The following is a 17,262-nucleotide window of genomic DNA, read 5'->3' as shown; positions in this document are numbered from 1 at the left end:
CGTTGGGAGGGAAAGATTGGTAGGGATTTAAATGCAGAGATCCATTTGCCAGACTCACCACTTTGAGTTGACTGACGCCACTGTGGTACTCTATGTGCAGATGTATCAGAATTGATCAAAATTAGCTCTCTTGGACCAAATCAGACGTTATATACATCACTCTCACTCACAATTATTCAGATATCAACTACACAATCATACTTCTACTACACACAATGCTTGGCATGAACCCAAAAAACAATTGTATGGACAAATATCTATAACACAATCAATAAAAAAAAGCATGTTTTTTATTATTGTAAGCAATTTATCATAAGAACATTTTTTTTCCTTCATCAAATTTAAAAACACTTGTATCAAATTTTATACAGCAAGTACATATACATAAATACAAGAATTTGGAGAGACAATTGGCATGAGAAACATTACAAACATCCTCAATTGGTTATTCTAACCAGAATCCATCACAAAGGTCCGCTGTGCACTAATTAAGTTGGACCATACGAGTTCCTTGGATATAACCTCGGTAAATACGGCGTTGACGCGTTTCAGTGGTGATAAACTGATTATACAACCACCTTCATCAGGACACGATTAAGAAGTTGTGTCTCTTAACACCTGAGTTAAAAACACAGAATTTAAAAAATCATAACCATAAACTATTACAATACATATATTTATATTTTGATCAAAAACAGATCATCCACACATTTTTTCTACAATACATCATAGTAAATAAAGGCACCTTTAGATAATTGTACAATACTTGTTATAGAGGTTCAGCCATCATTCATACCCCCATCCACACCGGATACGCACATACTATTTAAAATAACCACATTAATACTACAATCCGTCTGTTGTAATAGCAACTGACTAGAATCTAACCACCCACTACCCAATTGGAGCCATGGATAAGAAGGGGGGGGGATCATTAATTAGTCCTATTCTAAATGCAAGTTACATTTGTTAAATAATTCATTCAATATTTAGCACCCACCTTAACGTGGTATGACTCAAATTGTTGTGTTAATAATAATACAGAAAGATTTGAGTTTGATTTTTTTTTTTTTATCATCCTGTAAAGATAGATAATACAGAAAATATTCAACCTGGGTTTGGAAATTATTATTTATACATAACCCATATTTAGTGGGCAAAACTTTGTTGAGTAGAACCTACCTTTTTTAATATTGCACGTTTTAAAAGACTGCGTTATCATCTAGTCTTTTTTCACTCTTCAAAATTGGTGTAGGGCATCCGCGGTAGAATAACCAAATTCCAGTCCTTCAATATGACCTGCATTCGAATAAAGTGTATGCAAATAGTTCTAGCCATGATAACATATATTATTTTCATTATTATGACTATCATCTAATCTATAGCCCCAATACGTAAGAAGTTAACATAATTAATTAAGATCAAACCTATAACCCCCGTAGTGTACAAGCTATGTAATAACCAAAAGGTTATGTTGTACCTACCTCAAACCAAACCTCAAGAGACTTCACCTCCGAGATAATTTTAATAGTAATCTTCGGGTTATAAAATGACGCACAAGGGCACGTTAGCTCATTATACAGTCGTCAATGGGATCTGCCTTTCTTCAATCTAAAAATTATTTAAATAGAGAATATGTAATATAATGAAACCTAAACCATGAAGGGCATTGGTCGCAGACATGTGATTAATCTGCCATTTCGCACTATAAGGTATCATGACATTGTCTGACCCCTGTTGATCCCAGTGTCTCCAAAGGACTCCATGAATTTCTTTAGTCACTGCCTGTATGAGTCGTTATGTTGGAGAAATAGTGACCCGAGCATAATCACGCGGGTTGTCGGCATTTTAAAATTAAAGAAGTAAGTGCTAACATGTTTCTTTTTAGATTAAAAATACGCCAACAAAATCACATTAGTTATTGGCTTATGGAGTTAAAGGAATATAAGCCAACCAATCACTTTAGGGTTGAGTGAATGCAGAATCACACGGGTTATTAACGTTAGGAATTAGGGTTATGGATATCGATCTATGACATTAATGTTCGGTATACGCCACATTAAATACGTTATGGGCATTTAGGGTTCAAAATATAAGCACTTGTATTGCCTAAAGGGTACAATATAAGCAAAACCACATGGATTATTAGCGTTAGGCCATTAGGGGTATGAATATCAGTCTGTCATAAATGTTAGGTATACGCCAAGTTAAAACACGTAATGGGCGTTTAAAATTTAAGGTCTAAATACTACAGTATTGCCCCAAATCGATATCTCCTTACTTGCAAAATGACACCTGATCCAAAGCGTAGTCCTCCGTGGTGTCTTATCCAGAGTGCGCTTTCGTGAATGCCAAATTTGACACTCGTTTAAATACACCCAGTAATTACTCACACCTGATGCGTCTGAGACGTCATCAGTAGGCAGCCAAATCTGTGTGCTTTTAAAGCGGCCAGGTGAGATGCATGTATTGTAATGGGCCCCACATAATACCGTTGTGCGTGAGTGGGGACAGCTACAGAGTTTACTTAACACAGATCTAAATTCAAACAGCAATAAAATAAACCTGTTTGAAAGTCGGTCCACATGTTTACATGGACCATGAGAATTAACGTGCCCTAACCTTTTAGAGTATTGGCATCCACTCATGATCGATAATTTAGCAAAGCTCAAAGCCAAGCTCTAAGGGATATCTACTATGCTGTTAGGTACACGTCTCTAATGTGAAAATAAAATAAACGGTGACCAATGCAGCATATTAGGCGTTTCATTAATTTGAAGAATTAAAGACCGAAAAAAAAATCCATGGCTATTCACTAACTAATTCTGTACAAACTACAATATTCCCCCAATCTATTTGGAACACACTTTATAGTATGCAGGCTCATGAATACAGGGAATTCAACAGTGACCAAACGAAACCTGGCCGGTACAGGTCCGTCCATCTGTCCATAAAGGGGTTCTCCTATAAACATGGGACCTATAACATGGTTCTTTAAAAAAAAAAGCTATCTATTGTCAATTTAGACAATGATTCTCATCCAATCCTCCTTTGTATTCAGTCCTGTCCTAACAGTATCTAAAATTGAAATATACCATTGTTCACGATTCTTGCGTTTAATGGTAAGGTCGCCTCCACACCCGTTTCCTTTGATTCTTTCAACAATGAACCATCTAAAGTCAGTGTAGCTATGGCCTACTTTCATGAAGTGACTTACCAATGGTGCATTTTCCTTTTTTTTTATTATAGCAGATTTATGCTCCAACAGGCTAATGCGCAACTCGCGTGAAGTTTCACCTATATAGCCAATAGTGCAAGGACATCATAGGAAGTAAATCAAGTTTGTACTCCTACAATTATTAAACTCTTTGGAGACTAGAGTATGTTTATTGTACGTTATCTCTTTCCCTACAATACACTGATTCAGCCATTGTAAAAATTCTTCCAGAAGGTCTTTTGTGCCTTCTGGTGTCGTCAATGAATCTGCTCCACTTAAGAACACTTTTTAAAAATGGAGCCGATTCATTAAAAATGTATCTATCCTCAAACTGGCATACCTTTTATGTTGGGCAATTTGAGGGTAGACACCTTTTTAATGAATGTGCTCCAGTTTTTGAAAATTTTCTTAAGTGGAGCAGATTCATTTAAAATATTTTATTCATATGGGAAGGCACAACAGACCTTCTGGAAGGATTTTTACAATGGCTGAATCAAGGTGATGTAAACTTAAGATTGACATCACAATACAGTAATAGCTCTGTTAATTTTCTAGATTTAAGCATTAAGGATGTTGGAGGATACCTGGCAGTGGAGCTTTTTACAAAACCCACGGATAAAAACACATTGTTAAACTATTCGAGCTTCCACCCTAAGGCACAAAAAGATAACATTCCGTTTGGGCAGTTCCTTCGCATTAGAGGGAACTGCTCAACGTTGGATGATTATTAGAAACACTGATATCCTGAAGGTCAAATTAAGAGAGGCTATCCAAAAAAAGTATCACTCATTCCTTCAAACGTTCCCGGTTTTATGACCTTGATAGCATGTTATTTAATACAGAGTCTAAAAAGAAAAAAGAAAGAAATGGTAAACAGAAACCTTGTCTTTCAGTCAGTTTTCCTGTATGAGCAATAAAATTAAGAACCTTATTAACTCCAATTGGAGTATTCTCAATGACCATGAATCCATAACTCTAGACAGACCTCTGTTTGCATTTAGGCGCAACAATAATTTAAGAAAAGACCTAGTTCATACATATCGTGAAGCACCATCAGGGGAACAACGTACCCTTATGGGTCCCCCAGTGGGTGGCAACTACAGATGCAGTAATAGCACAATGTGCAGTCAGTGTATTGTAGGGAAAGAGATAACGTTCAATAAACATACTCTAGTCTCCAAAGAGTTTAATAATTGTAGGAGTAAAAACTTGATTTACTTCCTATTATGTCCTTGCAATATTGGCTATATAGGTGAAACTTCACGCGAGTTGCGCATTAGCCTGTTGGAGCATAAATCTGCTGTAAAAAACAAAACGGAAAAGCACCGTTGGTAAGTCACTTCATGAAAGTAGGCCATAGCTACACTGACTTTAGATGGTTCATTGTTGAAAGAATCAAAGGAAACCGGCATGGAGGCGACCTTACCATTAAACACAAGAATCGCGAACAATGGTATATTTTAATTTTAGATACTGTTAGGACAGGACTGAATACAAAGGAGGATTGGATGAGAATCATTGTCTGAATTGACAATAGATAGCTTTTTTAAAAAGAACGGTATTATAGGTCCCATGTATATAGGAGAACCCCTTTGTGGATGGACGGACCTGTAACGGCCAGGTTTCGTTTGTTCACTGTTGGATTCCCTGTATTCCTGAATCTGCATACTATAAAGTCTGTTCCAAATAGATTGGGGGAATATTGTGCTTTGTACAGAAGGAGTTAGTGAATAGCCATGGGATTTTTTTTTCGGTCTTTAATTCTTAAAATTTATAAAACACGTAATATGCTGTATTGGTCCCCGTTTATTTTATTTTCATGCTTAGAGACGTGTACCTAACAACATAGTAGATATCCCTTGGAGCTTGTCTTTGAGCTTTGTTAAATTATCTATCACGAGTGGATGCCAATACTCTAAAAGGTTAGGGTGCGTTAATTCTCATGGTCCATGTAAACATGTGGACCGGCTTTCAAACAGATTTATTTTATTGCAGTTTGAATGTAGATCTCTCTTAAGTAAACTCTGTGGCTGTCCCCCTCACGAACAACGGTATTATGTGGGGCCCACTACAATACATGCATCTCATCTTGCTGCTTTAAAAGCGTTTCTATTTTAAGTAATACGTTTGCACACAGATTTGGCCGCCTACTGATGACGTCTCATAGACGCATCAGGTGTGAGTAATTACCGGGTGTATTTAAACCCGTGGCAAATTTGGCATTCACGAATGCGCACTCGGGATAAGACACCATGGAGGACTACACTTGAGATCAGGTGTCATTTTGCAAGTAAGGAGATATCGATTTGGGGCAATACTGTAGTATTTAGACCTTAAATTTTAATCGCCCATTACGTGTTTAAACTTGGCTTATACCTAACATTTATGACATAGACTGATATCCATACCCCTAATGGCGTAACGTTAATAACCCGTGTGGTTTTGTTTAAATTGTACCCTTTAGGCAACATGGTAGTACTTATATTTTGAACCCTAAACGCCCATAACTTATTAAATGTGGCGTATACTGAACATTAATGTCATAGATCGATATCTAAAGACCCCTAATTCCTAACGTTAATTACCTGTGTGATTCTGCATTCACTCAACCCTAAAGGTATTAGTTGGCTTTTATTCCTTTAACTCCATAAGCCAACAACTGATGTGATTTTTTTTTTATGTGCTTATTTTTAATATAAAAAGAAACATGTTAGCACTTCTTTAATTTTAAAATGCCGACAACCCGCGTGAACCTACTCAGGTCACTATTTCTTTAACATAGCGACTCATACAGGCAGGGACTAAAGGAATTCATGGAGTCCTTTAGAGACACTGGTATCAACAGGGGTCAGACAATGTCATGATACCTTATAGTGCGAAATGGCAGATTAATCACATGTCTGCGACCAATGTCCTTCATGGTTTAGGTTTCATTATATTACATATTCTCTATTTAAATTATTTTTAGATTGAAGAAAGGCAGATCCCATTGACGACCATTATAATGAGCTAACGTGCCCTTGTGCGTCATTTTATAACCCGAAGATTACTATTAAAATTATCTCCGAGGTAAAGTCCCTTGATGTTTGGTTTGAGGTAGGTACTCCATAACCTTATGGTTATTTTATAGTTTGTAAACTACGGGAGGTTATAGGTTTGCTCTTAATATATTATGTTAACTTCTTACGAATTGGGGCTATATATTAGATGATAACATATATTCTTTTAATTATTATGACTATCATGGCTAGAAATATTTGCATACACTTTATTCGAATGCAGGTCCTATTGAAGGATTTGAATTACTGCCTTGGGGAATTTGGTTAATCTACCGCGGATGCCCTACACCAATTTTGAAGAGTGAAAAAAGAGTAGATGATGATGCAGTCTTTTAAACCGTGCAATGTTAAAATGGGTAGGTCCTACTCAACAAAGTTTCGCCCACTAAATATGGGTTATGTATAAATAATAATAATTTCCAAATCCAGGTTGAATATTTTCTGTATTATCTATCTTTGCAGGATGATAAAAAAAAATCAAACTCAAATCTTGCTGTATTATCAATACAAAAATTTGAGTCATACCGCGTTAAGGTGGGTGCTAAAAATTGAATGAATTATTAACAAATGTAAATTGCATTTAGAATAGGACTAACTAATGATTCTCCCCCCCCCCCCCTTCTTATCCATGGCTCCAATTGGGTAGTGGGTGGTTAGATTCTAGTCAGTTGCTCTTACAACAGACTGACTGATCAATACAGGATTGTAGTATGAATGGGGTTATTTTAAATAGTATGTGCATATCCGGTGTGGATGGGGTTATGAATGATGGCTGAACCTCTATAACCAGTGTTTTACAATTATCTAAAGGTGCTTTTATTTACTACGATGTATTGTAGAAAATATTTGTGTGGATTGTCTGTTTTTGATCAAAATATAAATATATGTATTGTAGTAGTTTATGGTTATGATTTTTTTAACTGTGTTTTTAACTCGGGTGTTAAGAGAGACAACTTATTAATCATGTCCTGATGAAGATGGTTGTATAATCAATTTGTTACCACTGAAACGTGTCGACGCCGTATTTACCGAGGTTATATCCAAGGAACTCGTATGGTCCAACTTAATTAGTGCACAGTGGACCTTTGTGATGGATTCCGATTGGAATAACCAATTGATGATGTTTTTAATGTTTCACATGCCAATTGTCTCTCTAAAGTCTTGTGTTTACGTATATGTACTTGATGTATAAAATTTGATACAAGCGTTTTTAAATTTGATCAAGAAGGGAAAAAATTGTTTATATGATAAATTGCTTACAATAATGAAAAACATGCTTTTTAATTGATTGTGGTAATAGATATATGTCCATATAATTGTTTCTTGGGTTCATGTTAAGCATTGTGTGTAGTATAAGTATGATTGTGTAGTTGATATCTGAATAATCGTGAGTGAGAGTGATGTATATAACTTCCGATTTGGTTCACGAGAGCTCATTTTGATCATTACTTGAAGTACTCTGTCTCTTGGTCAGTGGGGTCGCTCCCTCCTTTTTATATACAGATGTATCAGAATGCCATCATTCACAGGGCAAGAGAGGTCATGACTGATGTGGACTGACACCTATCCAGTATACGGTCATAGATGGATTTGTAAATGATACCCAGACAGACCAATGGCAGAAAATGCCTGACCCCGAGGGCCTCTGTTTCCATAGGGATATTTATTGAGATATATATGGATTTGTGAATTATTTAATTAGAGTAGTGGAATGTTGGGAGCTCCATTAAAGACTATAGAGCAGCAATGGCCTGGACTATTTGGTATAGACCTTCTGCTTTTTAATTACAATGTCCCAATTCACAGCCTCTGCCTCTCTTGTTCATCTGCCACCTCAGCATATGTGGATTGGGCAGGGTTGAGAGATCGAGACTCTGAACCAGGGTACAAAAATGCCTTCCTCCCACGCCCCTCCATAGCTCAGTGTCACACCAAAATCCTTCCAAGGTACAAAAATGCCTTCCTCCCACGCCCCTCCATAGCTCAGTGTCACACCAAAATCCTTCCAAGGTAATCAGTGACGTTTCATGGAACAAAATACCTGACTGCAGTATTCAACATGCTGTAAAAACAATCCACCTTTAAAGGCATATTTGCCTTTAACATATGTGTTCCCTAATAAATAAATGAGGGCTACTGTCTTTACCATAATTTTTTATAATCAAGAGATCCGACCCATGGCATCTGAAATACCTTTTCCTAGTGAGCCAATCAAAGTTAAATTGTATTTTTTTTTTCTTTAAAAAAAAAAACCAAAGCGGGATTTTGCTTTTGAAAATAAAAAAATGCCTCCTCTGCATGGGATTACCTCCCATGGTGAGGGTGCATTTTGCAGTTTTCACTGTCTCTTACCTCCAGGGTTTTCCTGGACGTGAAGGGCAGTGAAAACTGTCTCATATGTCTGTCCATCTATGTTACTTGAGCAGACATACAAGTCAACCTTGGACAGCCCTTACTTCATCGGGCCATCAGGCCGGGAGTAAGCACGGTGGAGATATAGTAGTCTCTGCTGTCATTACACCAAAGGTATGCCCACATTTAAATCGGGCAGCCGGACCATTATTTTGGCAGAAAAGATACTCCATTGAGACAGAGTACCCTTTCTGCCAGCATATAAATAGGTCCCTAGGTCTCCTGAAATTATATAACAAAAGTTTTTACAATGCAAATCAATCATATCCATGGTTTGTTTTGGGAGGGGGGGGGTAATTAACACCAAAATCCATGTCTAATACAGTAATACGTGAGATTCCATGTAAGAGAATATCTATCTATCGTGAGTTTTCATAAAAAGCAATCAAACCTATAAACTTTATTATTGGTTTGTCAACATTGTTAGGCATTAGCTTTCCAACAAGACCAGCATAAGGTGTACCATTATAAAATTACAAATCTGTACAAAATCACAGTTGTCAAAACCATATAAAATACCTCCTAATAGGGATTACCATAGTGAAAATCTTTTGTCCCCTTTGTTTGTTGAGGTAGGTCACCAACATCAAAACACTTGTCCACTATTGCGATCTGTAAGATTCCTTGTAGCAAAATACCTGCCTAGTGGCTTAAAGCTTCCATTGGCCTAACTGTTCATTATAAACCACTCACACCTAAGGAATCTGACATAACGTTTCCCAGTGAACCGATAAGACCTATAGCAGCAGTCTTCAGCAGGTCAGATCGGGAGCTACCAGTAGCTCTCTGCCTGTCAGGCTAGTGTGGAATATGCAGCTGCTGGCCTAGAAAGGTGGTGGTGCAGGGCCGCTCCTTGATAAGAAGCCTTAAGTAAACAATATATGAATACCTCACATCAGAGCACATTGGAAACCTTTAACCATAACAAATGGGGCATCAATGAGAAGTTTATTATTGTTTATAGAAAGATAGCTGGAGTTTGAGTAGCTAGACTTTTTACACTTAAAATTGATTACATAATTTCATAGAGGAAACTTTCTGTATTACTTCTCCATGACATAAGAGAAACGCCAGTAACCCAACTTATGAGTATGTGGTAACCTTCTCTGTAGGCCGCTGATGTTGGAAGCCAGTCTCACAAGAGTTGAAATGTAATGGATAATAGTTGTAATTTTAAAGGAATGTGTATACCTACAAGCTTGTTCAGCATGTATCAGAGAATAGTCCAAGAACTGCCAAATAGGAAGCACAGGCAAAACTGTTGGGAACACCCAAAGCACAGGAGGTTCCTGACATATATTTAGGCGTGCCTGTGTCTTTATGCTAATTTATTTAATACATTTACTCACAGAGAGGCAGACTCTGCGTGTATGTGTGTGTGTATATATATATATATATATATATATATATATATATATATATATATATATATATATATATATATATATATAGTCAGTGCGTGTGTGTCTCCTAGTGTGTGTGTCCTAGTTTGTGTGTGTCCTAAACTGACATCACCGTCTTTGCATCAGTTAGCACACCGCTAATTAGTCACATAATACTTTTTCTCTGTTCCACCACTGTTGCTAGAAAGAGTTGGGCTAAACTCCCCATGAGTGTATGTGTCTTAGCATTGCCATTCCTGAGGTAACAGGGGCCAATCGAGTCGTCCCTCTTCTATCCTCACACAACACATACACCTGGTACAACAATACTGAGTGCATTTATTCTACAACATACATCTGTTTTCTGGTGCAGGATTAACGCCTCCTTTGTAAATGGAAGGCTTTTCAATATAACAGCAAAATTATCAGTATGGGGCTGCAGTGTTCTGATGTGTTCAGTGATGGGTTATGCATCCTCTGTTCACGCGCGGCCGGCAAAGGTAAGAGCAGTGGTGCAGCGTTGCTGCGGGGGCTGGGTGGAGATAGTCGACAGGCAACGGGATAGGTAAAATTAAATAAGAAAATAAATAAAACCACTTACCTTGCGCTGGCCACATCGCCGAGTTGGTGATGTGGTGAGCACAAGGTAAGTGGTTTTATTTATTTTACCTATCCCGTCATCTGCCGTCTTCCCCCCCCCCCCCCCACCCCCACACCTTGCCCCGCCACACCACCCCAACGCTCTTTCCTGCGCTGGCCAAATAAACCCCTCTGATTGTGACCAGTGGGCTATGTGTTGTCACGTGGAGGGGCAAAAGTGCTGACAGAGCTCCTATTGCAGAAAATCTTGTAGGCAGAGAACTGTTTCACAAACCAAGTGTGCAAATAAAACATACAATTATAATATTCCAACTTGGCTGAGGTTTAGGAACATCACGAGGTTTGCAGGAGTTGTGTTTACATCATGTTGTTGAGACGGTTTTGAAAAACTCTCCATTACAATCTGAGAATGTTTAGCAGCGACCCATGCTTATTCAGGATTCCAGCCCACAGGCACCACGTTGGGTGCACATAAATAGACATGAGACTGTGCAAGTAAAATTGATGGTTTTTTTTACCCCTAACTTTTCTTTCATTCCTCTTCTTGCCAAGGTCCAGGGCCTGTCCCCTTCCTCACAGCAATGGAGAGCAATGGGAATGTATTTGGGCTAGAGCAGCAGAGTGGAGCCAAGCCGCCCGCTGGTGCGGCCGAGCACACCAAGGTGGTGTTCAAGAAGCACGCCATCACGGATGACTACAAGGTGTCGAAACAAGTCCTTGGTCTGGGCATTAACGGGAAGGTGCTGGAGTGCTTCAACCGAACCACAGGACAAAAGGGTGCCTTGAAGGTGGGTGTCATTCTCTTGAGTGCGGTTCTCAAGTACCTTACTTTCAGTCTCCTAAGCAGTACTGCATGCCCCTGTGGTAGAAATAGTGTATTAATGTTTTATCTCATATAGTGCTTGATTAACACCACCTCCTGGTGCTAGAAGACATTGAGCAATAGAGGAACTAGAAAGAGACTGGCCAAAGTTCCAGGTCAAATGAGTTACTGAAAGTGGCAGGAAATATTTTGTAAAGGCTTTCTAAATTAATAAAGAGGTAGAGGGAGGGTATGTTGAGTTGCTATATGAGTGAAAACTTGAGTGCCCTTCGAATTATTTTGGTGTTATGATCTGGAAATAACCAGATGACCTGAGTTATCCAACTAATGCATAGACAGTGTTTGAAAAGGAGGACTGCTTCGAGGAAGGCTGAGCCACTGTCCCCAAGATGTTACATTTTACCCTCTACTGCCAAAAGCTAGTGTAGAATGCCGAGAGTAAGAGGAGTGATTTGGTCAAAACATTGACGTGACATGGAAATTTCAATACAGCATGATAGAGGCATTCTAGAAGAAAGGCCGCATTACTCAGGCACAGACAGTAGGAGTATTCCATTTGCAATACAATGAGATGAGTGGGGGAGTCGTGCGGGTTTGCAGGCGGTGTAATTAAAATTTAAAAAAATGTACATCCGCTCCTGGCCGGGTCCCACATTTTCCTGCTGCTCTCCTGAACAGGAAGCAGCCACAGGCAGCCTCCCTCCCCTCCCCTAAGCCAATCAATAGACTGCAATGGCAGCATTGTGATTGGTGGGGCTGGGCCCAGCCGGGCGCCTATGGGAAGGCCATTTTCTCTATGTAGGCTGCTTGCAGCCTACATAGAGGAAAGGCAGAGTGCGCATGACTGGTTTGGTCGGCCCCAGAGGGCCGGCCAAACAGTCAGGGCCCACAGCATTGGGCAAGTCACTCCTCCAACCAGGCATACCCTTCTGCTTTCTTGCAGTGCGAAAAGCAGAAGCATAAAATGGTATTTTAAATACCAATTTATGTTTCTGCTTCTCGCACTGCGGGAAAGCAGTGGGGCGATGCTCCTCCGCCCTAATGGAGGAGCCGCCCCTGAATGAAAGATGCCCTTGTTCATGTGGTGTATTTTTTATTTTTTTTTTAACATGAAAACAAACATGAAGAAAGTGGCTCTGTCAAATTTTTCAGTGGGTTTCCATCACATTGACGAAATCAAATGATGTTTTCGTTTTGTCTCTTTTAAGGGGGGTCCCCTGACAGCGCACTGGTACTTGCACCTCAATCTTTTGGGAAAAGTGGTTAAAGATTTTTCCCCATTGGTTGTATGAACCTTTTAGTGGTTGACTTGAAGCAATGTAAGGGAGAAGATTTCAGCAAAACATTTCTAACTTGTGAAGCCGCTGTGACTCCACAATAAGAACCAGGAATCATTGAATACCGTTAACAATGTTATGTTACAATACAAATCAATACAGTATATAAGCAAAACAAGTCTAAGTTCAAAAGATACACCAATACTGCTAGTTAGCTGAAATATCTCAGTAGGTTAAGTCGTAACTGATAAGATACAGAATAGTGACTGCCACAACAATACAGAAGCAAAGTATAGTGAATAAAGGTTCCATAAAGAATTTTTCCTTCTCTCCTCTGAACCTAAATTGACTGCAGGATCATCTAATCAGGATCTCAATTCAAGGAGCATAGAAGATGTCAGCATAATATAGACTTCAGCAAAACTCATGTAAACAGAATGAGGGTTTAGCCTAAAGCTTCACACTTGCAAGAAAGAGTAAGCAGAGAGGTCTTTACTTCTCTAAGTCTAGGAGTCTCAACAACTAACTGTGGAAATACCAATTAAAAAAGCATAAGTTTCAGAAACATCCTTCTCTTTTCTCACACCACCAGGAAACCAACCAAATCCTTAGTTGGGCGGAGCATCCGCACCCAACCTTAAGATTCCCATTGCATCGATTCTGGGACTGTAGTCTTCAACCTTGAACATCTCCCCATCCTGGTGCACGATGAACAGAATGCCTCTTACGAACTTTACGGTTCCACTTTCACTTCAGGCCCTACTATCAGCAGTTTAATGCAAACAATGCCCCTTTTTTGGACATGGCCCTTCTTAGGGGATTTCCCTAAAACCTTTTGCTTTTTTTACTCCTGCTTTTTACTGATTCTCTTTTTGTGGCCTTACCACTCTAGGCACTTCTCCACTGTAATGCAGTGTGAAAGTATGCACGCCCTTTCTGCACATGCTAGGAAGTGGTGCTTAGTGGATTGGTTTAGGTGCTGTACCTGTGAGTACCCTGTAAAGAGACAGACCACACACCCAGGGCAGGTACTTTACTAGCTACTAGTGGGTCACATCACTGATTGTGCCACCCACAAGAATAGCCTTTTGAACATGTTCAAAGCCTGCCATTGCAAGCCTGTGGGTGTATAGTTGCACATATGCTAAGGTTGGCATTTCTAAACCATTAGCCAATGCTGAGTGGGCCGTTCACTACCACTTGGACACCCCTAGGGCAAGCCCCGGGATGTGGGTGTTTGGGAAGGGCAGGGACACATGTGTGTTGCCTGTCCAGGTAGTAAATAATCCCCATGTCAGGCTTTCCTACCTAGGAGGCCTACTCTTCCCATGGGTCAACATTGGGGAATTGATAAATGGCTTTTAATCTACAGTTTTAGATTACAGCAGGGAGTAGCACCATGATGTTTTGAAATATGTCTTAAGCCTGCCATTGCAGACCTATGTGTTCACCTTTGCACTTATGCTCGGGTTGGCCTTTTTAAATCATTGGCCAATGCTGAGGGGGCCTTTCACTAACACTAGAGCACCCTTAGGGTGAGACCTGGGGGGGGGGGGGGGGGGTGGAGCAAGTGATAGGTGAAAGGCAGGGCAGGGACACATGAGTGTTCCCTGCCCAGGTAGTGAAGAATCCCCCTGTGTGATTTCCCTATATATGAGGTTTGCTCTCCCCAGAGGTTAACATGAGGAAATGTCTGAGAATAATGTAACCAGTGGAGGCTTACATTGAAGCAGCCTCATGTTGTTTACTATAATTTGATTCACTATGACAAATCATCCCTTGTGGTAAAGGTGGATTTGTTAATAATAGCTTAGAAATGCTACTTTTAGAAAGTGGGCATTCCTCTGCGCTAAACTCTCTTGTATGCCTTTTAGATTGACTCGGGTTCACACTTGAGGCTGGGGGAGTACATCTGTGCGTTTCCTAGAGACCGCCACAAACATTGGGCATTCAAATGGAATGACAGATGTCTCCCATTTGAGGACTTGGCTGGATAGATTGAGGGGAGAGGTTTTGACACTTGGCTTCTGGGAAGCCAGATTATGGCCCCACCAAAAAGTAGGATCTGCATTCCAAGGGCTCATGGCAGACCGGAATTAAAACTTAGGGGAGATGTCTGTGGTTCAAAAGGGAACCCTCTGAACCACCCCAACTTCAAAGGCACACTAAAGTGTCATTACTGGTGCCATACTTCAGCAGGGGAGAGATACAAATGTGGGGACGCAAGACCAGACATCCTGGACTGTGCGATGCACACTGCCAGAGGGATCTGTTGTGTACAAGGAAGGGACTGTGCACCCTGTCTGAATTGTGGCTTGACTGAGCTGACTTCCTGCTGCTGTGTGGCACCCTGAAGTGGACTCTCCAAGGGCTTGTTGGCTTGCCCCTGTTCTTTTTGGAATTCTCAGTAACATCAAAGAACTCCCATGAGGGAGCTACACATTCTACGTGTCTCGCCTGGGGAGTGGTGCCCTCTCTAGCGCCTACTTCGTCTGCTGGATCCTGACTGCAGCGTGGAGTGAGCAGGGAACTAAGTATTGTGCCAGGAGACCAGATTGCCTTGTGTGGAGCCCCAAAAAGTGCCCGCATCTAAAGAGTGTGGCTCCTGCATCGTCGGGCCTCGGTATGCACAAGCTTATCCTTGGTGGTGAGCAGTTTCACTGGTTGCGGGACTCCGCGTCACCCACTTCGTCGTCTGTGCCGCTTCTCCCTTGTGCAACACGCTGACTGCATGCTCATTGCATGCAGTGTCCGATTTACAGGTTGTGACACTCAGAGGGAGGGCACATCTGTAATAGTGCCTCATTCTACCCTGTGCAGTACTACTTAACTTGTGACTGTGGGACAGGACTGTCTAGTGCGACTCGTATCATTGCGCACCAGATGTTGTCTAATTCCAGGGAGGTACGGCGAACCGGACTGTGGGTTGATTGGGACTGGATTGTCTGGTACAATTTGCATCATCATGCACCAGACGTTGTGCCTCATTTCCAGGGAGGTACGGCGAACCCGACCGTGGGTTGATTGGGACTGGATTGTCTGGTACAATTTGCATCATCATGCACCAGACGTTGTGCCTCATATCCAAGGAGGTACGGGCGAACCCGACATGGGTTGATTGGGACTGAATTGTCTGGTGCGACTCATATCATTGTGCACCAGATATTGTGCATCATTTCCAGGAATGTATGGTAATCCCAACTTTTGTTTCATTGTGACCGGATTGTCTGCTGCGACTCGTATCATCTCACACCAGACGTGCCCATTTCCAGGGAGGTAGAGACCACCTGACTTACGGTTTATTGTGACCGGATTGACTCTGATCAATGCGCACTAGATGTTGTGCATCACTTCCCATGGGGTGTGGGGACAGCTGCACCCCCCCATTCATCGAGTAGTCCTTCTTGCCCTCAGTGCTGTTAATCAAACTGCCCTCTCATAACCCGGCATGACGACTTTGTGTTGCCAGGTAGTATCGCCCGGATCAGGGTTGAGTGCTGGGAGTAAGCGACTGGGCACTGGAACACTTACAAGAGCGATCAGATGTGGGTCGAGAGACTGCGTGCCCCCTGTGCATCGCAAAACTGAGCTGGTGCTTGAAAGCAAGTTAAGGGACCTCTTGATTGACGGCCTTTAGCCTGTTTCTGCTCTGCATAAAGTAGCTGAACTTTCCAAGTGGTGTCGTCTGTTGCTTGGCTGCCCTGATAGTTACTCCAGCCTTCTCCCCTGACTAAGTATGACTTTGGCCTTAATACCGGAATCATAAGGGGTGGGGCGTTTTGACTCTAACCTGTGGGCAGAGTAGTGGGCGGGGTAACTGAGAGGTGTGGGAGGGATTGTGGAATGGGGTCTGCATTCATATTATCAACTGACCTGCTGGATATAATTTGCACCATGTTGCAGTGCAGAGTGCGTGTGTGTGTGCTTCATACGCACTTGCTGATATCATTTGCACCACATTATGGTACTGTGTGAGTGTGCTGCATGAGAACAGCCGGGCTAATCGTTGCACCGTGCAGCTGTTTGTTTTATTACCAAACAAACATCCTTTTTGACATTGGTTTTTATCCGTGTGGCCTTGGCTGATAGTGCTGCTGAAAAGTATTATAAATTCCTGTGTGTTCACATTTCTCATATCATTGGGACATGGGGTGCACTCTAGAAATGTGTGGATTTGAATTTTGTTATTTGCCAGGGTTGGCCTAGTTCTGACAATGTATCGCACCGCATAAGGGTTCTGGAGTAAAATAGGATTTTTCCCAGGTGTGCAGCTTACTGATATCATTTTAACACAGTTGGGCCTAGTACGGCTAGTAATATTTCCAAGTGTGATTTATGCCCAGAAATACACGATGTTTATTTTGTGTTAATTAATGTGTGTGTTGAATACAATCTTTATTTACATAAACTATGTGTGGAGTCTCTTTTGTGATGCTCACTGAAAATATTGTGTGAGAGTACTGTGCCAATGCTTTCCACGTTGCCTCTTCGA

General features: G+C 40.9%; 1 protein-coding gene across 2 annotated transcripts in view; it reads left to right on the top strand.

Annotated features, from left to right (window-relative positions):
• Window positions 1-17,262, top strand: part of MAPKAPK3 (MAPK activated protein kinase 3) — a 316,126-nt gene that overhangs the window by 87,991 nt on the left and 210,873 nt on the right. For both annotated transcript variants that reach the window (XM_085625130.1, XM_085625131.1), the window contains one exon: window positions 11,223-11,458. In XM_085625130.1, the coding sequence (XP_085481256.1) occupies window positions 11,252-11,458 (207 nt within the window). In that variant the 5' untranslated portion in view covers window positions 11,223-11,251. The remainder of the gene's footprint in view (window positions 1-11,222; window positions 11,459-17,262) is intronic.

This window comes from Triturus cristatus, chromosome 9 (assembly GCF_964204655.1).
Source record: "Triturus cristatus chromosome 9, aTriCri1.1, whole genome shotgun sequence".
Lineage (NCBI taxonomy): Eukaryota > Metazoa > Chordata > Amphibia > Caudata > Salamandridae > Triturus > Triturus cristatus.
This window is presented reverse-complemented; position numbering and strand designations above follow the sequence as displayed.